This window comes from Fusarium flagelliforme (assembly GCF_020744385.1).
Source record: "Fusarium flagelliforme strain FIESC 12 MPI-CAGE-AA-0113 chromosome Unknown B0J16scaffold_2, whole genome shotgun sequence".
In the NCBI taxonomy this organism is placed as follows: domain Eukaryota; kingdom Fungi; phylum Ascomycota; class Sordariomycetes; order Hypocreales; family Nectriaceae; genus Fusarium; species Fusarium flagelliforme.
In genome coordinates, this window is record NW_025763504.1 from 5284678 (window position 1) to 5307173 (window position 22496).

At 48.5% G+C, this 22496-nt stretch overlaps 6 protein-coding genes across 6 annotated transcripts; 4 read left to right on the forward strand and 2 right to left on the reverse strand.

Moving 5' to 3' along the window:
• Positions 1-1831: 1831 nt before the first annotated feature.
• Positions 1832-3919, forward strand: B0J16DRAFT_301134 (26S proteasome subunit RPN7-domain-containing protein). The gene is made up of 5 exons (XM_046124579.1): positions 1832-2144; positions 2226-2270; positions 2326-2606; positions 2658-3419; positions 3466-3919. Exons 1-5 carry the CDS (start codon positions 2075-2077, stop codon positions 3703-3705), a joined length of 1398 nt encoding a protein of 465 aa, XP_045987366.1. The 5' UTR covers positions 1832-2074; the 3' UTR covers positions 3706-3919.
• B0J16DRAFT_369566 (uncharacterized protein) lies at positions 3920-5214 on the reverse strand. The gene is made up of 2 exons (XM_046130284.1): positions 4380-5214; positions 3920-4327 (listed from the first exon to the last, which is right to left on the reverse strand). The coding sequence occupies exons 1-2, from the start codon at positions 5094-5096 to the stop codon at positions 4004-4006; spliced, it is 1041 nt and encodes a 346-aa protein (XP_045987367.1). The 5' UTR covers positions 5097-5214; the 3' UTR covers positions 3920-4003.
• Positions 5215-5416: 202 nt separating this feature from the next.
• Positions 5417-6163, forward strand: B0J16DRAFT_381340 (Sin3 associated polypeptide p18-domain-containing protein; the record flags this gene model as incomplete). Its single annotated transcript, XM_046131147.1, has 2 exons — positions 5417-5502; positions 5566-6163. 2 exons carry the CDS (start codon positions 5417-5419, stop codon positions 6161-6163), a joined length of 684 nt encoding a protein of 227 aa, XP_045987368.1.
• Positions 6164-6358: 195 nt separating this feature from the next.
• B0J16DRAFT_381341 (uncharacterized protein) lies at positions 6359-6751 on the reverse strand (the record flags this gene model as incomplete). The annotated part of the gene is made up of 4 exons (XM_046131148.1): positions 6359-6412; positions 6465-6580; positions 6650-6685; positions 6739-6751. 4 exons carry the CDS (start codon positions 6749-6751, stop codon positions 6359-6361), a joined length of 219 nt encoding a protein of 72 aa, XP_045987369.1.
• An 808-nt stretch (positions 6752-7559) lies between these two features.
• On the forward strand, positions 7560-15013 carry B0J16DRAFT_335309 (NUC071 domain-containing protein). The gene has a single exon (XM_046127061.1). It carries the CDS (start codon positions 7762-7764, stop codon positions 14866-14868), a length of 7107 nt encoding a protein of 2368 aa, XP_045987370.1. The 5' UTR covers positions 7560-7761; the 3' UTR covers positions 14869-15013.
• Positions 15014-20119: 5106 nt separating this feature from the next.
• B0J16DRAFT_80093 (uncharacterized protein) lies at positions 20120-21574 on the forward strand. The gene is made up of 2 exons (XM_046134484.1): positions 20120-21195; positions 21254-21574. Exons 1-2 carry the CDS (start codon positions 20560-20562, stop codon positions 21479-21481), a joined length of 864 nt encoding a protein of 287 aa, XP_045987371.1. The 5' UTR covers positions 20120-20559; the 3' UTR covers positions 21482-21574.
• The last annotated feature ends 922 nt before the right edge of the window (positions 21575-22496 follow it).

The following is a 22496-nucleotide window of genomic DNA, read 5'->3' on the forward strand; positions in this document are numbered from 1 at the left end:
ATGGGCAGTGCCGGTAGACAGGGCAGGCAGGCTTGTGAATGGTTGCGCTAGGAAAACCTAAGCCTCAACGCCAGAAATCTGTGGAGATGTTTGCGTTTCCGTGTTATAAGCGATAGCCCAGCTCTTGTGGCAAGAAATGTTAAGAGACTCGGAATCGCGAGATAAGAGTCGAGAGTGACGAAGGGCGGGATCAAGCGTCATGTCGATCTGTTATTGACTGTTTAGACTGTCGACATCCATTCTTCAGAGCGTTGCATCTCCTCGGTGATCCCTGCAAATCACTAACAACTCTATTCTCAACGGCCGCAGACGGTCCTAACTTTGTCAATACCTTATCCAACAGTCTAATAAATGCACTGGCTTATATGTGCTCTTTGCCACAAACGCATACAAGCTTAATAAAACAGAAGTTTAATGACAAATGTGTCGACGAGTTGCAATGTCGCAGAATGATCATGGCTCTCGTTAAATCAAGAGCGTAATAACTAGAGGGTACGATATTGAGGTTGGCGTTGGTTTATGGTGTGCTGTATGGGCTGCCTCTGGGCCCTGGAACACATTTGTTCTGTGTCTTGAGCGGTCACTGCGTACAGCACAGTACCCGACCTGTTACAGGATCTTAAATCGAACCAGATTTAGAAACCACCACTTTTATCGGCTCCGGGAATCACGGAAGCTGGCGTCTTTCTGAATGGATGATCCCTATGGATGTGGCTTCGACCATGCTTCACAGGCGATCAAAGGCGCCACACCTAATGGCCACGCATCAACCAAAGAGACCCTGAGCCAAAGCCTCTTCATTCCGTTCCAGTTCCTTCTGCATATGCATTGGCATTTGCCAGCATGATGCTCATCCCAATGCTCATTAATGATATTGATGTGCATGACATCATTTCACTTGACAGATTCTAGTCATTCTCTTCATTTAATTAACATATCGAAATTTCCGGCTCTTGTCCGGGTTTACTCCGAGAATACTCTCTCAGCCAGGAGAGGAACGCGCCCTTTCGCGACTTCGGTCTTTCATTGATGAAAAGTCCCCGCTTATTGGTGGAAAAGGTGCCGACTGTGATTGAATCCTGGGTCCATCGTTTGACTGGAATTCTGTGGTCCAAAAATACTTATCCTGGTCCTCGGCCGAAAGAGTTCGGGTCAGAAGGACAGAAACTATCTGCTGCAAAATCGTGCTGTGATTGATCTTGGCGTATGTCTTGGCGTGAAAGCTTTGTTTCAACCTCTTCCACCATGTTTCGATCCAGATCTAATAGTCCACATGGTGTATCCAGCCGACAGTTTAATTTTGAGCCTTTTGAAACTCTAAGCACGTACCATACTATAGAACCTGTCAAAGGTATTATTTATGGAACAAGATGGATACAGAAGGACGAATACAGCCAGCTGGGTCTTATACTGATATCATGATTTCATATTGGTGGAGTAAATGGTACACTTCGAAACAAGGGAGATCGAGAGTTCAGTGTCAGAAAACAACCTGATTGCCATTACATTGGATCTAGACAAACCTCGTAGGAGAGAGGGAATTGTCGATCTTGTACGAGTTTTCGCAATCAGTCATCTTCACAATCGTATCAAGATGTATCTGTAGCTCTGCCAAGGACGAGGAATTCAATACGTAAAACACGTCTCATGGGGCTGAGAAATCGCTCCAAAGAAACAAGGTACAGTCTCCTTGGACCATCATCCCATATGACCTGACTCGGGCCCAAGGCTAGACCTGCAAGATGTGTCATGGCGAATTGTATATCCAGAAAGAAGAATTGCCGACCAACAAGTCGATGCTAAAGATAACGCTCATCCTTCGAGGTCGGGTCTCACTCAGCGGAGCCTGCCTCCGTGTAGGGTAAGCGACTTTGAACCCCACATTTGGTTCGGAGATCATTGCGATATGGATCCCCCACCTTTACCTACCTATCCTCCACCCCACTCACTGCAGCCTAGCTGAAGGTAGCTACTCATGACAACCCACCAAAACACACGTCAAGTTACAGCTCTCTACATCCTCAATTGTTTTAGAGGTGTGCTGGATCCTCGATAGACAAACCTCACTACCGCAATGTCTGCTTCAAACTTCCTCTCGATCTTCTTCAGCCAGCAAGCTAGTATTGGTGGCATTGTTGTTAAAGGTACATTCCGCGAATGTCATCAGTCGTGAACCATCGTTCAGGCGCACTCATGAGAAGGCTGTGCTAACCTTCGTATTTCAGAACAGCCTAAACTTGACCTCGACCTCTACATCTCGAACTATACCGGTCCGTTGCTACTCCGTACCGATGCCATAACAGCATGCATGCTAAACCCGTCTAGGTCGAACAAGAATCGATCGTCTCTTACAGATTGGAAAGTCTTCGGTTCCACTATGCGTTGATGCACTCAAGCTCGCCATAGCTGAGGCCAAGGTAGGCTCGGATGTGAGCCAGTATGTTGAAGCTTGGGGTTGCTTCCGTCAGGTAGCCCCCCAAGAACCCGAGGCCGAAAGAGACCAGGCATGGATTGATCGAGTCGAGCATGAGAACAAAGTCGAGACCGCACGTCTCGAAGCCCAGCTCAAGCAGTACCGTCATAACTTGATCAAGGAAAGCATCAGGGTGCGTGCAAATCCTACAGTTTGAAGTCTCAAAGCTCTGACATGATTCTAGATGGGTAACGAGGATTTAGGGCAGCACTTCGAGAAAACCGGAAACCTAGAGGCAGCGGCAGAAGCATATAACCGTATGCGACAGGATGTCACAACCACCAAGCACATTATTGACTGCGGTATACACCTGGTCAATGTCTACATCGCCAGACGAGACTGGACTATGGTTCTCAATAACCTTGGGAAGATCACCGGCGTTCAGAGCGGCGACGAGGAACGAACGTACCAACCTTACACGAAACTTGTATCCGGTATTGCACTCCTCGGGTTGAAGCACTACCAAGACGCAGCCAAAAACTTTCTGCAAGTTGACTTCACTCTACCCTCAGCGCAATATAATCATATCGCCAGTCCGAACGATATTGCGGTATACGGAGGGTTGCTTGCTTTGGCGACTATGGAAAGAAAGGAACTACAGACTCGAGTGCTGGAGAACCAATCCTTCCGTTCATTCCTGGAGAATGAGTCGCACATTCGCAAGGCAATTAGTCTATTTGTCAATGGCCGGTATTCAAACTGCCTAGCCATCCTTGAATCTGTTCGGAATGATTATTTGCTGGATATCTATCTGCAACGTCACGTCTCTGCGCTTTACTCGCTGATTCGAAACAAATGCATCGTTCAGTACTTCATTCCTTTCTCGTGCGTCACCCTTGAGAGCCTTAACATGGCCTTTGCATCAGAAGGAGAGTCGGTAGAAACCGAGCTTGTATCCATGATTCGTGCGGGAACTCTCAAGGCCCGTCTGGATGCAAAGAACCAGGTGAGTAACATTGCTTCTCATCCACGTATATGCTAACCCTTTACAGCTTCTTATCGCTGTCCAACCTAATCCTCGGCTTCAAATGCAAAAGCAGGCCCTTGACGTTTCTCGCCAGTACGAGCAAGAGGCTAAGGACAGACTCCGTCGCATGAATATTTTTGCTGCTGGTCTGGAGGTTGTCGGCAAGAGGCAGCCACATTCAGGTCCCGTTGGCCGTGGAATCGACGAGCAGTGGTACGATGATGCCAGAGCACCTGGTCAGTCAGGCAGAGTTGAGGCAGCTTAGGAAGACTCCATCTGCTAAAAATGCGAGGCCATCAAGGACTCGGCGAGTTTACGAACAAATGAACGGCATATCGCATTACGGCCTAGGCGTTAACGTTTCCTGATTTTGACTATCCGCAAGGACGCGGAAGTATGGTGTGGTGGATTAGATCAGGCGTCCAGGGACATACATATTTTAAGGGAAAGAAACGATCTTCACACAATGACTCAATGCATGGTTGTTCGTATATTTGAGGGGGTATCATTGTTAAACCTCTTCTCGCTTCTGACTAATTGTCTCATTTCACCACTAATTTCCTTTAACCCATCAACTGCCGCAAGTCTGTAGGTGGCCAGCGCACTTGTGCGAATGTGAGACAGCGTTTGATGCTCTGCAGGTATTTACGCGTAACCTCATCACCCATGACATGACCCTTCTCACCATCGTGTAGCTTCTCACGAGCACTACGCTCGTGGATACCAACCATTGTAACACCAATAGGCCATGCCGCCTTGCCGATACTGAGTCGTAGGTACCCGTCGTTCGCATCCACATAGCGGCGTTCTTGGAGAGCCTGGACAATCTCTAAGACCGGCTTCAGAATGTCATCGTCAAGTTCTCCCTGTTCGAATTTGCGGAACAGCTGAAGAAATGTTAGTTCGACCTCGTGGAGAAGAATAAATATTTCAACATACCGGTTTCATGTTCTCTCGTGTCTGCACCATTGCGTTATAAGCTGTTTTGCTGGCACTCGTATCGCGCTTCTCTGCTTCCATTGCCCGCTCATACTCCGTAAGAACCATAGTGAAGTAGCTCGCCAGTTGTCGGAACAGCCATTTCCTGCCTTCCTTGTCCTTTGGTAACTCGGTATCGACTTTCATGTCCTTTTCATCCACGAGCTGCAACGTTGTCGGGATCGGACCCTTGGTGATCACTGTCGTCAACCTGCGGTATCGCCTCACTCGCGCAGCATGACTCTCTCCAAATAATACCACTGGCTCGCCAAGAGCCCTTAACTTCTCAATCAGCTCTTCTTCGGGAACATCCTCGCTTGCGTGAACACCTTCCTCGGCGTCTTCACTCTTTGCCTTGACCAGCTCTGGTAGACCAAGGCGCTTTCTACGAGCACGTTCATCTTCGGCTTCTTGTTCTTCACGTCTCTTTCTCATATCTTCTGCGAGCTTGCGACGTTTCTCCTCGCGTGCAGCATTCTCAGCGGCCGCGTCTTCCTCTCGTTTGCGTTTTGCGGCGGCTTTGGCTTCGCGCTCGGCTTGGAGGGCTTTTTGTTCGGCAAGATAGGCTTCTTTTCTTTGCGCTTCGATCTCTGAGCGTTTAAGGTATTTCTTTTCGTCGTTTCCGGAGCCTTTCTTGCTCTTAGAGAGCTCCTTGTTCATGAGTGCTGCGAAATCCATGATGGAGATGAGCGATGTCCTGGCGGCTTATTCGTGTCGATTCGAAGATAGAGATTGACCAGTATCTCTATTTCTTTCTTTATTGTTTCCTTGTGATTCGATTTGATGAGGTTGTTCGATGATTGTAGAGTTGTCGCAAACTGAACCTCGTCGGAGTTCAAATTGTTAATTGTTTACGGATATAGCGATATCGGCTAACCGAGATATAGTCAACCTACAATGAATGCCTCTCATCACCTCAACATCGGTGGCCAGATCTCTCTTCAATACAGTATCTCATTGAATGATAATATTCGCCAATACCGGGATTGATGTTCAAAATGGCATCTCCTTCACCAAAAGCGTCACGCGAAGATACGACACCCTTCTTGCTACAGCTCTTCTATCGTACAGGAGCTCTCCACAGGTACATACATACACCTCTGTTTAACAATATTTCGATGGGCATTTACTTATATCTTTTTACTAGGCCAGATGAGTTTGAGTCGCAAAGTCTCCCTCCACATATATATGTGTATACGTGGTCGGATTGTACCTTGAAAGAATTGGCATTGGATCTTGCCGCTACCAAGCCGACGGCCTTCCCGTCACCTTCAGCAGGATGCCGTTTGGTATTTCAACTAGTGTTCCCAGATCTCCGCAACACCGCTGCAGTCACAAACTCACCTCCTCGTTTTGGGGTCAAGGATCTCGGCAGTGTTGTAATAGGTGGTGACTCCGGGTCAGATACATTGGAGAACACGTCCCTGGACGCAACAGCGAAAGATACTGACGACAAACACAAAACACTCAGCAGTGCGCGGTTCGTAGTCGGTGATTACATCACTTGTGCGATACTGCCACCGCTTCCAGATGGCTCAGTTGCACCCGCCTCAAGTGTGCGAAGGGAGCAGACTTCGAGTGGGCACGAGAAAGGGAAAGATAGTCTCCGTCGTGGAGATTTTAAGGGAAGTCGAAGCGGTTGGAGAGAAGAAGTTGGGGGCGATTTTCCTATGGGTGAATGGAGAAGAGGCGAAAGTTTGCCCAATGCCTCTGGCGGACGATCGAAAGGCAAAGGAAGGTGGTAGAAGAGAGATGCAGCGCTCATCTTGACGACGACACGCCCAATTATACCCATTCTTCGTTCTGCTGTTATATATTTCACGGTCTCTGCGCCGGCCTTTTCATATTTGACCACGAATCAATTGAATCTATACCATGGGCTCTATCCCAGGGTATGACGCTTAAATGTACACATTCCAAATCTCCGACTCTCGATCGATTTATTTCTCGTAAACGAGGTCGCCCTTTCGCTTCGCTCGGAAGTCCCAGAGACCCTTCAAAAGTCAGCATTTCGATTGTCATCGCGGCTGCTGCTGCCAGACTTACGTCGGTCTTGTAGGCAATGTAGCCCATGATGGCGGGGATCACACCAACGTAGATGAAGGTAATCTTAGCGGTTCGGGGCGTCCATCGGAAATAGTGATGGCGCGTCTTCATCATAGCTATTCACATTGTTAGACTTGGTTCGGTTCGAGGACGATCTATTTCGAGGTCGAGGAGAAGTCACGCACCGGCATATTTGAGGTAGGCCGGGTCCGGCTTGACGTCTGTGGAACGGCGGTTAGCAGAGTTCGATATCGTAGCATCTCGCTTGACATACTGAGGTGCGCCATTTTGATTGACGGCGATTGCTGTCCTGCTAGAATGCTTTGCGTGACGAATTGGCCGTCTTGATGGTCGGTTTGAATGATGGTTGACCTTGACGACGGATTGAAGCTTCAAAGCTGACTAAGGTAGTTAATTGTATCAGCTCTGATTGGTCGTAGTGTCCTGTCGCTTTCAACCTCGCTACCCTGTACCAGAGCTCATACGAAAACCACAAATACACGAGTCTACCTGTAGCCAATAACTACCCAGGTAGGTAACTACTAGGCTTATAATACATGATGTGTAGTTTCTTCAAGTTTTTGAGTGTCATTCTCTCGAACTTGGGGTCTCTTTTGCCTGTGACAGTAGAGTAACATAGTCGCTTTGTGAAAACTATCATAAGATAGTAACCTGTCTAGTGGTAATTTGAGTCCTATGGAATTCAATAGCGCACAACACATTGACAACTCACCGGTGGAAGCCAGCACATTATAGTTCCATGCATTCAGTCTATTGTATGTAATGGGTGAATCTGTTTATGTCTGCATTAAGCGGGTGCGCAGATATAGCGAGTGTTTCTGCGATCTCCATCATATTAGTCCAGGCAGGGGGAATATCTAACAACAAATTCCCAACCTGACTACAAGGTATCTAGCATAAATCTAGATAACTCAATTGATTATATCTTCTCTCTTGTAGTGCCAGCAGTTCAGTAACTTACACCAAAAGGCCCCAGCTTTGTTATATCACGTGAATGGACCCACTAGCGCGTCTTCCCAGAATTTGTCGTGACGACGGAAGGCGACTTTCTCAAGAGCTCCCCTACCATCAACCCCTGGTCGTCGTGCGCAAAATCTGCGTGACGGACAATCGTTTTATCAACTGCCAACTGCGACGACACGAATCATTATTTTTTCTAATTAATACTTATAGCGCGTTGCAACAGGAAGCGCGCCCATACACGCGCGACGGCGTGAAGCCTTAATAGCGGCGACTTCACGATCTTTTTAATTTCAAGCGCATCAAAAAAACAATCATGTCGCAGCTCCCACCACCACCGCCCCCAGGCTGGGGACCTCCTCCACCACCTCCTCCATCTTCATCGCTCCCTCCTCCTCCTTCTACGCCGGCGCCACCGCCACCGGGATATCGACCTCCTACCGATCCTCAGGTTGCGAAGTTTGCACAGAAGAAGAAGGAATGGATTAGATCTCAGCGCAATCGCTTCGGCGAGAAGCGCAAGGGAGGGTTTGTGCAGACACAGAAGGCCGACATGCCGCCTGAGCATCTCCGGAAGATTGTCAAGGATATTGGTGATGTTTCGCAGAAGAAATATACGAACGATAAGCGAAGTTATCTCGGAGCACTCAAGTTCATGCCACATGCGGTGTTGAAGCTCCTCGAAAACATGCCCATGCCGTGGGAGTCGGCTCGTGAGGTCAAGGTGCTCTACCATGTCAACGGATGCCTGACTCTTGTCAACGAGATTCCTCGAGTTATTGAACCTGTCTTCTTCGCGCAATGGGCCATGATGTGGACGTTTATGCGAAAGGAGAAAGCCGATAGACGACTATTCAAGCGTATGCGATTTCCACCATTTGATGACGAGGAACCTCCGCTGTCGTGGGCCGAGAATTTGGAGGATGTTGAGCCTCTCGAACCAATTCAGATGGAACTTGACGAAGAGGACGATGAAGCCGTGTACGAATGGTTTTACGACCACAGACCCCTTCTTGATACACCGCACGTGAATGGGCCAAGCTACAAGTCATGGAACATGACACTCCCCCAGATGGCGACTTTGTTCCGTCTGAGCCGTCCCCTTGTATCCGATGTTGTCGACAAGAACTACTTCTATCTCTTTGACCTTAAGAGTTTGTTATCAGCCAAGGCTCTTAATGTCGCCCTTCCAGGTGGTCCTCGCTTTGAACCGCTGTATAAGGACATCGACCCCAACGACGAGGATTTTGGCGAGTTCAATGCTATTGACCGCATCATCTTCCGAAACCCCATCCGAACCGAGTTCCGAGTTGCTTACCCGTACCTTTATAATTCGTTGCCGAGAAGTGTTCACCTATCATGGCACTCTCATCCTCAAGTTGTCTTCAACCGAGCAGATGATCCTGATCTGCCGACATTCCATTTCGATCGCCGTATCAACCCCATATCCTCACGAACCGTCGCACCCAAGAATGTTGAAGTTTCTCACGAAGATGAAATATTTGGTGCTGGTAATATCGAAGAGCCCGAAGAGGACGCTTTCGAACTGCCTGCCGGAGTTGAGCCATTCCTTGCCGATGAGGATATCGAGAATGAGGACACATCATCCGCCGTTGACCTTTGGTGGGCGCCTTACCCCTTCGACAGACGATCCGGACGCATGGTTCGGGCACAAGATGTACCGCTCGTAAAACAGTGGTACCTCGAGCACCCCCCCTCTGATCGACCTCCTGTCAAGGTCCGAGTGTCGTATCAGAAGCTTCTCAAGAACTTTGTTCTCAACGAGCTTCACAAGAAGAAGCCCAAGGCACAGAACAAGCAGAACTTGTTGCGATCTCTCAAGCAAACCAAGTTCTTTCAGCAGACTACCATCGACTGGGTCGAGGCTGGTCTGCAGGTTTGTCGCCAGGGTTTCAACATGCTTAACCTCCTCATCCACCGCAAGAACTTGACTTATCTTCACCTGGATTACAATTTTAATTTGAAGCCTGTCAAGACCTTGACCACCAAGGAGCGCAAGAAGTCTCGTTTCGGAAACGCTTTCCACTTGATGCGTGAGATCTTGAGATTGACAAAGCTTATTGTTGATGCTCAGGTGCAGTACAGACTGGGTAACATCGACGCCTTCCAGCTGGCTGATGGTATTTTATACGCATTCAACCACGTTGGTCAGCTAACGGGTATGTACCGATACAAGTATAAGTTGATGCACCAAATCCGAACTTGCAAGGACTTGAAGCATCTGATCTACTACCGATTCAACTCTGGTCCTGTCGGCAAGGGCCCAGGTTGTGGTTTCTGGGCGCCCGCCTGGAGAGTTTGGCTTTTCTTCATGCGAGGTATCATTCCTTTGCTTGAGAGATGGCTTGGAAACCTGCTGTCTCGTCAGTTTGAAGGTAGACACAGCAAGGGCGTTGCAAAGACTGTTACCAAACAGCGTGTGGAATCTCACTTCGATTTAGAACTTCGAGCATCCGTCATGGCTGATCTCATGGACATGATGCCCGAGGGTATCAAGCAGAACAAGGTCAACACCGTTCTCCAGCATCTATCTGAGGCCTGGAGATGTTGGAAGAGCAACATTCCTTGGAAGGTCCCTGGCTTGCCTGCACCCATTGAGAACATTATTCTCCGTTATGTCAAGTCCAAGGCAGATTGGTGGATTTCAGTCGCCCACTATAACCGTGAGCGTATTCGACGAGGAGCCACCGTTGACAAGACCATTGCGAAGAAGAATGTTGGTCGTCTGACACGACTTTGGCTTAAAGCTGAGCAGGAACGTCAGCACAACCACATGAAGGATGGTCCATATGTTTCTTCGGAGGAAGCCGTTGCCATTTACACTACCACTGTGCACTGGCTCGAGTCCCGCAAGTTCTCACCTATTCCCTTCCCCAGCGTTTCCTACAAGCACGACACCAAAATCCTCATTCTAGCCCTTGAACGCCTGAGGGAAGCTTATTCGGTTAAGGGCCGCCTCAACCAGAGCCAAAGAGAAGAGCTAGCTTTGATTGAAGAGGCGTATGATAGTCCTGGTACCGCATTGGAACGTATCAAACGTGGCCTGCTCACACAGCGAGCTTTCAAGGAAGTCAACATTGACATGAACGACAACTACAGCACAATCAACCCTGTCTATGACATTCAACCTATAGAGAAGATTAGCGATGCTTACCTGGACCAGTACCTGTGGTATCAAGCAGACCAGCGACATCTTTTCCCTGCCTGGATCAAGCCTTCAGACTCCGAAGTCCCACCCCTTCTCGTCTACAAGTGGGCTCAAGGCATCAACAACCTCGATGGTGTGTGGCAAACTGAAAACGGCGAATGCAATGTCATGATTGAAACAGAACTATCTAAGGTGTATGAGAAGATGGAGCTTACACTTCTCAACTCCCTCCTTAGGTTGATTATGGACCACAACTTGGCGGATTACATCACAGCCAAGAACAACGTTCAACTTACCTACAAGGACATGAACCATGTCAACAGTTATGGTATGATCCGTGGTCTCCAATTCTCGGCCTTTGTGTTCCAATTTTACGGTCTGGTCTTGGATCTTCTTCTTCTTGGACCTCAGCGAGCAAGTGAGATTGCTGGTCCTCCTCAGAGCCCCAACGACTTTTTGCAGTTCCGTGATCGTGAGACTGAGTCAAGCCACCCCATCCGACTTTACACTCGCTACATTGACAAGATCTGGATTCTGCTTCGATTTACTGCGGAGGAATCTAGAGATCTTATCCAACGATTCCTTACTGAGCAACCCGATCCTAACTTTGAGAATGTTATCGGATACAAGAGCAAGAAATGCTGGCCCCGAGATTCTCGCATGCGCTTGATGCGTCACGATGTTAACCTTGGACGCGCTGTCTTCTGGGACATGAAGAACCGACTTCCCCGATCTGTTACAACGATCGAATGGGATGACAGTTTCGTTAGTGTCTACAGTCGTGACAACCCTAACTTGTTGTTTTCTATGTGCGGCTTCGAGGTTCGCATCCTCCCCAAGATTCGAAACCAAAACGAGGAGTTCCCTGTCAAAGACAGCGTTTGGTCTCTTGTTGACAACACTACCAAGGAGAAGACAGCCCATGCTTTCCTGCAAGTCACCGAGGAGGATATTGCGAAGTTCAACAACCGCATTCGACAGATTCTCATGTCATCAGGTTCTACAACATTCACCAAGATTGCGAATAAGTGGAACACTGCGTTGATCGCCCTCTTCACCTACTACCGTGAAGCCGCTGTTTCCACAGTCGACCTGCTTGATACTATTGTCAAGTGTGAGACCAAGATTCAGACCCGAGTCAAGATTGGCCTGAATTCCAAGATGCCTTCTCGTTTCCCTCCTGCTGTCTTCTATACCCCGAAGGAACTTGGAGGTCTTGGTATGATTTCCGGTTCTCACATTCTGATTCCTGCCAGTGACAAGCGCTGGTCGAAGCAAACCGACACTGGCGTCACTCATTACAGGGCAGGAATGACCCACGATGAGGAGACCCTCATTCCGAATATTTTCCGATACATCATCCCTTGGGAGGCTGAGTTCATTGATTCTCAGCGTGTCTGGACTGAGTATTCTCAGAAACGACTTGAAGCCAATCAGCAGAATCGTCGTCTCACTCTTGAGGATCTCGAGGACAGTTGGGACCGTGGTCTTCCTCGAATCAACACCCTGTTCCAAAAGGACCGAAGCACCTTGAGCTTCGACAAGGGTTTCCGAGCACGAGCTGAATTCAAGATCTATCAATTGATGAAGAACAATCCTTTCTGGTGGACTAGTCAGCGTCATGACGGAAAATTGTGGAACCTGAACGCGTACCGAACCGATGTCATCCAAGCGTTGGGTGGTGTTGAGACCATTCTTGAACACACCCTCTTCAAGGCAACAGGTTTTCCGTCTTGGGAAGGCCTCTTTTGGGAAAAAGCGAGTGGTTTTGAAGAGTCTATGAAGTTCAAAAAGTTGACAAACGCTCAACGATCAGGTTTGAACCAAATTCCTAACCGTCGTTTCACTCTGTGGTGGTCACCCACCATCAACAGAGCCAACGTCTACGTCGGATTCCAGGTCCAACTTGATTTGACAGGTATCTTCTTGCACGGAAAGATTCCTACGCTCAAAATTTCTTTAATTCAGATTTTCCGAGCACATTTGTGGCAAAAGATCCACGAATCCGTTGTCATGGATCTTTGTCAGGTATTCGATCAGGAACTGGAATCTTTGGGCATTGAAACTGTCCAGAAGGAGACAATCCATCCTCGAAAGTCTTACAAGATGAACAGTTCTTGCGCCGATATTCTTCTTTTCTCTAACCACAAGTGGAATGTCACCCGGCCATCTCTGCTCTACGACACCAAGGACGTGATTGAGCAGACAACCACCAACAAATTCTGGATCGACGTCCAGCTCCGATATGGCGATTACGACTCTCATGACATTGAACGATACACGCGTGCCAAGTACCTTGACTACACTACTGACAGTGCCAGTATCTACCCCTCTGCCACTGGTCTCATGGTTGGAATCGATCTTGCCTACAACTTGTACTCCGCCTACGGCATGTACTTCCCTGGCTTGAAGGTTCTCGTCCAGCAGGCAATGGCCAAGATTATGAAGGCCAACCCTGCTCTGTATGTCCTGCGCGAGCGTATTCGAAAGGGTCTTCAGCTTTATGCGTCCGAGAGCAATCAGGAATTCTTGAACTCCCAGAACTACTCCGAACTATTCAGCAACCAGACACAGTTGTTCATCGACGATACAAACGTTTACCGTGTTACTATCCACAAGACGTTTGAAGGTAACTTGACGACCAAGCCCATCAACGGTGCTATCTTCATCTTCAACCCGCGAACTGGCCAGCTGTTCCTTAAGGTCATCCACACTAGTGTTTGGGCAGGACAAAAGCGTCTCGGTCAACTCGCCAAATGGAAGACTGCTGAAGAAGTTGCTGCTCTTATCCGCTCATTGCCTGTGGAGGAGCAGCCCAAGCAACTGATTGTGACAAGAAAGGGTCTCCTAGATCCCCTTGAAGTCCACTTGCTTGACTTCCCCAACATTTCCATCCGAGCATCCGAGCTCCAGCTTCCTTTCCAGGCAGCTATGAAGATTGAGAAGCTTGGTGACCTGATCCTGCGTTCTACCGCACCTCAGATGGTGCTTTTCAACTTGTACGATGAGTGGTTGAAGAGCATTTCTTCTTACACCGCCTTCTCTCGTCTTGTTCTTATCCTGCGTGCACTCCACGTTAACCCGGACAAGACGAAGCTCATTCTCCGTCCTGACAAGACCGTTATCACCCAAGAGCACCATATCTGGCCATCACTGCCGGACGAGGAGTGGATCAAGGTTGAAACGCAGCTTCGAGATCTTATCCTGAATGACTACGGAAAGAAGAACAATGTCAACGTTTCGGGTCTGACAACCAGTGAGGTGCGAGACATTATCTTGGGTATGGAGATTTCAGCACCTTCCATGCAACGACAACAGGCTGCCGAGATTGAGAAACAGCAGCAGGAACAGGCGCAGTTGACGGCTGTCACAACCAAGACTCAGAACGTTCACGGAGAGGAGATTATTGTGACTACCACATCGCAGTTTGAACAGCAAACCTTCGCTTCCAAGACCGAGTGGCGAACACGGGCCATTGCTACATCCAACCTGCGCACACGAGCGAAGAACATCTACGTCTCGTCTGTCGACAACGATCTTGACGATATAACCTATGTCATGCCCAACAACATCCTGAAGCGCTTCATCACCATTGCAGATCTCAGAGTGCAGGTGGCTGGCTACTTGTACGGTTCTCCAGCGCCCGACAACGATCAGGTGAAGGAGATCAAGTGTATCGTCATGATCCCGCAGGTTGGTGGACTACGCAATGTCCAGCTGCCACAGCAGCTCCCTCAGAGCGAGTTCCTCGAAGGCATGGAGCCTCTCGGTGTCATCCATACTGTCTCCGGTAGCGAGTTGCCTTACATGTCTGCTATGGATGTCACTGAACACTCCAAACTTCTCGATGCCCATAATGAGTGGGATAAGACGAACACAGTGACGGTCTCAGTCGCATTCACACCGGGCAGCGTGTCTCTGTCGGCTTGGGGACTTACACCAGCTGGCTACAAGTGGGGAGCTGAGAACAAGGATACGCAGAGTGACCAGCCACAGGGCTTCACTACAACAATGGGCGAGAAGCGCAAGTTGCTGCTCAGCCCACGGTTCAGAGGGTTCTTCCTGGTGCCGGATGATGGCAAGTGGAACTACAGCTTCATGGGTAACGCGTTCAATGGCATGGAAAAGAAGCCGGTCCATGTTAAGCTGGATACGCCGCTACCATTCTACAGTGATCAGCACCGGCCTGTGCATTTCCACAGCTTTGCAGAACTGGAGGATATTTGGGTGGATCGATCGGATAACTTTGCTTAAGAAGTGGGTAAAAGGGCGTTGTTTTATTAAAGCATTTTTTTGTAATTGTTTACTTTTCCGGCAAATCGGATGTATTTACTATGCAGCTGTAAAATAGCTACGGCAAAATATGAGAAGAATGAGTTTGTTAAAGCGAAATTCCGGAATGATTGATAGCATCAACAAACCACCACATTAGGAAACCACTCCGTGACTTTGACTGATCAGCTGAATGTCAAAGCGTATATCAGTTCATTGAGCCAATGTATGCTCGGAGTCATAGCAGATCGAGAGCCTAAGAGACGAAATAATTTGAGCACTTTATGCAAATATTAGGTCATTTATTTTCGCTATCCTAAGCCTACGTGCTTATAGTCTAAGCTCTTACAAATCAACTGTTATTTCATACTTGTTTCGTCTTTGCTGTATTGTCTCGTCTTCGTCTTTAATTTCGTCCCAGGTTCGTCTCTGAATTTATCAAACAGATCAAGTTTTACGTCAAGTTGAAGTTGAAAAAGAGACAGACAGTCTCGCCAAAAGCGGATGGCGGAAAGACGACAAGGGTTTGCATGGATGACCCACGTCGGCAATGGAACCGGACGTTGGACCATCTCATTGGGAAGAAGGGAGATGGGATATGGAGATGCAAAACTGTAAATGGGAGAATTGGGTTTAGACAGGGCGGCGCAGGGGCTTGAGGGGGGCCCTGTACTGCAGTGCAGTGGGCCGGGGATGCGCTGACCACACCTACGCAGCCACTGAAAATGAAAAAGGAAGAATTATTAGCGGCTTCACCGAGGGCGTGGAAACGCGCCGTGAGCTGTCACCTGCGTGGGGGATATTGAAATTGGTAGTTTATGCATTCATGCACAGGCAGAGAAAAAGAGCGGAATAGTTAACTATCAAGACTTTTAGTGTGCGGCGTAGAAGCTCTGAAGAATCTTTGTAAGATTTGTTATGTCACGAATATATTGGCCACCAAAAAGCAACTACCTCCAAGTGTTCAAGCAGCTGACTTTAGGGGTTACAGCCATTGGAAGATTTACATTAAGAAGATCCTAGGTCTTGAAGATCTTCTTCTCAGCTATGAATAGAGTGGGGGCAAATACAATTTGATGTTGATCAGGTACGAATATGACATATGTATTTTTGGTTGTTGACGTCCATTCTTCAGGGGCTAGGGTTGGGCTGTTAAGATCTACGGATACAACAACGGGCAGCAGTCCAGGGCAGAGAGACAGGCGACAGGCGACAGGCGACAGGGCACAGGTTGCTGACGTCGATTTCTATTCTTATCCACAAGGACCAGTCACCCATGTCATGGAATCCATTCGTGTTCCCCATACCCTGACGGTGAGTGACCCGCATATCTAACGCAGGTGTGCGTTTTGTACCTGCGTAAGATATGGATGTATCCATTCTTTTTTTTCTTCCCTACCTAACCAGGTAAGCCAGGCTCCAGAGATGGCGTCAAAATGGCCTGTCTAGCTTGTCTGTGTCTGCGTCTGCGTCTGTGCCTATCCGGCAAGATGGACGATCCCTCCCCAGAATTGGATCAAGGTGCCTTATCATATGAATTCCATTTCGGGACTTGCAGGTGTGGGAGGTAGCCTACTATTAAGTTACTACTATCTTTGTAGACTGATGGATAGCAAAAAAAAAACCATCCTCTCTCCTCCTAAGGCTTAGGGCGCCAAAAGAAAGTAGCCTAAGGATCAGTCTAAACTGGTATAAGATAACTAGTAAATTCTTCTATTTCATATGGTCTCGACGGTCAATTCTTTATCCTGATGCCTATTTCACTTTACTAACGCGTACCTCCAATGCCGGCCGTAGCCCAGTCCACCCCATGCACAAGGCGCCTTTTTAGCTTCCGAGCCGTTGAGCCATTAAGTAATGATTGCTCGACAATGCAAGAGTATGAGCTTGGACTTCGGCTCCGGATGTAGTGCAGTATAGTAATCCCTTAGTCAGTCAGGTGAAAGGCCTTGAACGGACGATTGGTGATCATTTCTATGGATTGCCGTCGGCGTTTAGGGTATCCCATGCAGCACTACGGTATCTTTAGTGGGCAAGACAGGGACGCTCCAAGGTCAAACCATGAGCTGCCGGAACTTATCCTTCTTGCTTCCGGATGACTGTAAGTCGAGACCGCAATAGAATCTGTAGATTGAAACGTCATAGCCCATTATCTGAGAATTGCAATTGTATCAAAGCTCTCGAACTCTTGGAGCGTGTCAAATCCAATGCTATGCTATATCTCCATCGCCTTGTCTATATCAGCCTGTCAATCTTAGTGTTTCAAGTATGGTTCGAGGTTCGCCAATGTCATTTCAATTTATCAGAGACTATATACCGTGGTCTAATCGTGGATCTACGATCTAGTTTAACTCGATTGAAGTATTGATAGAATTGATTAATTAATATCAACGTGTGCTATAGGTAGGTAGGTGGCTTTGTTTAGTAGAGCTTCCCTTGGTAGATTAGGTTGCTGCGATCGTGGGGAAACGATACTGTTGCATTCTTAACGGTAAGTCGGTCACCTTAGTCGTAGTTACTACGTTGTCGCCTACCGGCCTCGCTCTAACTGTTAAACGAATGAGCCTAGCGCCTGCCTTGTTGATCTAATTCGGCAGTTGGCAAGAACCAACGTTACTCCTTATTTTATGACCTTCTTTCCATTCCGATGTTCAGCATTCGCATACCGCTCTTTCCTTATCTCTCAAACCGGACAGTTCACATATTGTCGGTCGATTTCCCCTGCTTTCCCCTCTTCACCTCAGCCAAGCCACCAGTTTCTATTTGCATCAGCCCCTGGATGCAGAATCAGCACCTCTTCACTCCAAAGCTCTCATCATATTGAGCTATTACCACTGAAAACTCAGCCCGTTCATCATCGGATGCCCCTAACGAGTTACCTTCCGACTGCTAACATCCACTGGTGCCCATATGTGATCACACTCAGCACGGCGTGTGCTTCCTCCGCTCCACCGGTAGCTAGGGTCCCGGCGCTAGCCAAGGAGGCCCTGTACGCGCTAGAAGGTTTGCCCTTCTAGAAGCCCATCATCGACTCCTAAACCAGGGTCCTGGATTTCGATTCGAGCCCTAGCTCGTCAATTGACGTACGATCGTTCATGACGACAATGTCAAAACCGTTTCGCTTGATATGTCACACCTCAGGAGAACCGTGTCAATGCGTTGTTGTCACCGGAACACCATCTTTCCGGATCCCAGGGCTCTTTTTTGGCCTCATCATCATGCGTGTTTCGACTTCAAAACCGTTGGAACCCTACGTGATGCACTCTTCCGGGGGGTAACAGATGGGATGGCATTGAGCATTGATGTGCGCAATCTTGGAGTTCCCGATCAGAAACCTAACCACCACTCAATAGGGCTGTTCCAAACGCGCTGGCGGCAGGCGAGAGCCTTTCTGGCAATGGAAAGCCCATGTCTTGATGATGCCCTCAAGTTTCGTTATCTGGGTCCGGCTCAAAACCGGGTTCGTCAGGCCTGATGCAGGAGTTTTCCCATAGGGCTCCATGTTTCTCAGACGAGCAAGCATGCACGCATATGTCTGAGTTCCCAACCTTTCGGGCTTCATGACCTTTACCAGCAGCTCCTTTCCGCTCCCATTGACGTGCCAAGCGATTCACCACAAGGCTCATCTCGGTCGCCAATTCTCATATGGATGTGCATGTGGCTGGTGACCTGAACCCAATCCCCCCTTTGATAAATCCAGATAATCGGTTCCAGGGTCAGTTCTCCCGCTTATTGGGCCCCTGCTCACGCACCCAGGTGTGCCCCGACCTTAAGCCGCGAGACAGCTTCCGGCCCTAGGCACTTGATTAGCTGACTGTCACGCACAGGTTCAGTGCGGGAGCTTGTTCAGTCCAGCCACCGTTGACCAGGATGTCGATCTAGCTTGGTCATGGCGTGCGTGCTCACATTGATCAAATCTGGATCAGCCCCGACTACCCGGCGCGCACGCTCTCCCAATATCGTGGGCTTCTCCCTGTCACGACACCCAGATTCGCCAAACGGAGGTTCCTGGCTTGTGGAGATGGTTCTTCTTGCGATCTAGTCAAGTTGATAGGCACGATCCTGGCAGAGCCATTTACTATAGTTGGCCCTGGATGTATTATAACCATCCGCTCCACATCGCACCTCCTGTCCTGCACAAGCACCAGAACTGTTTTCTCCCTTGTTGCCACGCCATCAGCTCGGAACCCACCTTCTGTGGCTCTTGTCTGCAATGGCGGCGAAAAAACCTGGCATTGGCCGTTTTACCTCTCTGTTTCTATATGTACAGTTGTACTTGGCCAGCTCAGTATGGCTTAGTCCCACGCTCTTCAAGCGAAGCGCGTTTCACCTTTGACTCGTGCCCCAATAAGCACAGCCGCCCTGTGTCCTTGCATGTCGTCTATTTCTACAGTAGAGGCACATTAACATAATCGATTTCTGCGCAAGGGCTTTAATTTTTAAAAATTGCATCCGGGCGTGATAAGTGGTCTTGACTTTAAGCGTTGTTATTGCATTGTTTACTCATCCTTGCTAGTCATGATGGTATGCCAGGGGTGGCTCTTGTTTCTATATCAGGCATCCTGGGGACCTTACCATGGGCATAAGATCGTCAAATTGACCACCCTCCAAACCCTGGCCTGGGTTAATAGGTCGTCTCCGCAGCCCAGCACTCGGCGGACGGGGATGCTTCTCATACCGGACTGGGCAAAATCTCCAAGTGCTTTAACCTGCAGCATGAAAAGAGCAAGACCAGTGATCCACTCCCTCTACCACCCTGCTCAAGCTACTCCGTCATCAGACGATATAGGCTGGCCCTGGTACTAGCAACGCTTGCCAGGTTACTAGCCCTTGTGTTAAATACATTTACAGACCCCAGGCCGGGAACTAAGAGAGATCTTGGAAAGGGACCTATCCTATCATACAAAGTCAAGCATCACCGCCTTAACTATTTCTCTTACACACCAACAGTCATAACTCGATTGTTGTGACGACACTATAATACCCTTCACCTCCTGCAAGTCCTTCACATGTGCTTTGTTCTAGAGACAGTAAATCGGAACTGTACGCACATTCATCACGCTCCTTTGGACTTTTCATAACCGCTACGACTTTGACTCCAACCCGAGCTCACCCCCCAACACAGCCCTCCAGCGCCAGTCACCAGCGTCTCACTCGACTACGGAAACGGGAAAGCTTCTAGCCCGGTACCAATCATTCAAAATCCAGACAACATATGTGGCAAACTGCTTAGTAGCTTATAACGCTACTGACTTATACTTCAGACGCCCAATACAAGCCCAGCAGCCTAGCTTGACGCACACATCCACAACATTCTGCACGTTACTAGACAACTCTCACTTCTTCCCGTCGTAGCCCGCAAGGGCTTCAGCTTGTCAAATTCTTTCCATTCAGAGCCCAGCGGCCGTCCAGAGCGGTTCGCTCTGGAGGACCTCATGCGTCGGAGGCACACTGGCGGGCACTTATCGAGTGGGGGATTATACCGTGGATTATTCGGGTCAGAGCTCACAATCAGGACAAAACCATCACCAGTCAGCATATGATACATCGATTCACCAGCGTCCTCGACACCAGCAGCCTAGGGCCTCCATCCACCATCCTGGAGGCCCGGCTGCTGGTATTCATGGCACCCACGATCAGCACCACGGAAACCCTCATGTTCAACATACAACCATGGCACAGCACCAGCAGCATCCATCACCACAGATGGTGATGGACCCTTCCCAGCTAGGCCATCATCGTCTTGGGCCGCCACAGTTTGGAGCTCCAGGCCAAGTCATGGCGCCCATGTACCAGACTCTATCGACGCCGACACCGCCTAATCACCCTCAACATTCTGTTCCTGGCTCTGGCACCAAACGACCACGACCAAGTGACCTCGATCTATCAGTTGGAAGTATGGGCGAGTTGGACCATTCAGACCTCAGTGGCATGCAAACACCCTTAGGAGCTGCCTATGCCCATGCAGCCGCTGTCGCCGTGTCACAATCTCAGCACCAACCCATACATCACCACCACCACCTTCCCGACTCAGAGCCACCCTCGAAAATGATGCGTCGCGATGATGGGCTAGGAGGCGCTCCAAGCGTTGTGGGACAAGTGGGGATGCCTGAGCCAGCTCCTCGACCTCGAGGACCGAAACTGAAGTTTACGCCAGAGGACGATCAACTTTTGATAGAACTCAAGGAGAACAAGAACTTGACCTGGAAGCAAATAGCGGATTTCTTTCCAGGGCGATCTTCGGGGACCCTGCAGGTTCGATATTGTACGAAGCTCAAAGCAAAGACAACAAATTGGACCGATGAGACGGTATGTTCAATATCACTTTAATCCTATGCCAAGATCATCTCGCTAACTCTTTATTCAGGACCAAAAGCTTCGAACTGCACTTCAGGACTACGAGAACGAGAAATGGAGAATCGTTGCTAACAAAGTTGGCACTGGCTTTACTCCTGCAGCGTGTCGAGAACGGGTCGAGCAATTAATGGTTGAGGACCCGGCAACTCTGGCAGCTCTATCGCAGTCATTGTCACCAGCTGTAGCGTCGAACGCGGACTCCGAAGAGCCGTTATACACGCATCATCAGCTTCAATAATAAAACAAGTTAATTACTACAGCGGAGGACTCATCATAATAATAATTACGACACTTCACAACACCAGTTTCTCCCATCAGAGGCTTTTGCTTTATCATTTCCTTACGATCATTCGACCAACGTCAAACACACTCGCTTACATTTGGCCGCTCTCATTCAGCATAATCTTTATCAAGGTACTCTTTAATGTCGTCTAAACAGTCGACCTTGCAGAGATATCATATCGATTTGAAACTCCCGATCCCAGCCCAAGTAGGGCACAACGCACCCACGACTTATCTACTCTACTATCCCTGTATTATTTTCTTTTTGCTTGGTGCTTACAGGCCGTTTCACTTTTCTTTCGTTTCGACACTGGCCTTTTGTCACAATTCCCTTTTTAAAAACGATTAATTATACTTCGCTTCCCCATTCTCTTTCTCAAAATTTATCTTGTATTCCATTTTTTTTTGTCTCGATGTCTATGATCTCCTATGTCCGTTCACGAAAAACTTTAGACTTGGGAACCCCGGAAAAGGAGAAAGAATTATTTACATGCACCTAATATTCCCCATCCTTCAGCCAGGGGAAACCGTCCAATCGCTTGGGATATGTGGCTGATCACATTTTCTTGTCACTTATTACCCTTATCTTATTATTATATCCAACCTCTTAATTACTTAACATATGTATGAGAACAAAAGCAGGATCATGGGCGGAGTAGGTTTCCTTTTCTGGCGCAGCGTATTTTCGGCTTTGTGTACGGGGACAAAAGGCAGAGACAGAAACATATTTTGATGTTTCTCGGCGCTATAGGGGAAGGATACGGAGAGGAAGTGCAGAACATGTTGGCAGAGTAGGTAGGATAGAATCATTCAGTAGGCCGCTGAGAGTTCAGAACTTTCACAAATGTCATGATTCAGGCGGACTTGGAAAAGGACCGCGCTAGAACATACAAGAAAGGGATCTGCTCGATCATCATCAGAATCACGCCATTGGGCTCCTGTTGAACTCCAAATTAGCGGCACTAGAAAAT

What these genes read in the sequence shown, in the direction of transcription:
- B0J16DRAFT_369566 (XM_046130284.1), bottom strand. Translation starts at nt 5,096, where the DNA reads ATGGATTTCGCAGCACTCATGAACAAGGAGCTCTCTAAGAGCAAGAAA. An exon ending in CACGAGAGAACATGAAACCG is followed by an intron (nt 4,328 to 4,379) that starts GTATGTTGAAAT and finishes ACATTTCTTCAG; the next exon opens with CTGTTCCGCAAATTCGAACA.
- B0J16DRAFT_301134 (XM_046124579.1), top strand. Translation starts at nt 2,075, where the DNA reads ATGTCTGCTTCAAACTTCCTCTCGATCTTCTTCAGCCAGCAAGCTAGT. An exon ending in TGGTGGCATTGTTGTTAAAG is followed by an intron (nt 2,145 to 2,225) that starts GTACATTCCGCG and finishes TTCGTATTTCAG; the next exon opens with AACAGCCTAAACTTGACCTC. An exon ending in TGATCAAGGAAAGCATCAGG is followed by an intron (nt 2,607 to 2,657) that starts GTGCGTGCAAAT and finishes ACATGATTCTAG; the next exon opens with ATGGGTAACGAGGATTTAGG.
- B0J16DRAFT_80093 (XM_046134484.1), top strand. Translation starts at nt 20,560, where the DNA reads ATGGCACAGCACCAGCAGCATCCATCACCACAGATGGTGATGGACCCT. An exon ending in CAAATTGGACCGATGAGACG is followed by an intron (nt 21,196 to 21,253) that starts GTATGTTCAATA and finishes CTCTTTATTCAG; the next exon opens with GACCAAAAGCTTCGAACTGC.
- B0J16DRAFT_335309 (XM_046127061.1), top strand. Translation starts at nt 7,762, where the DNA reads ATGTCGCAGCTCCCACCACCACCGCCCCCAGGCTGGGGACCTCCTCCA.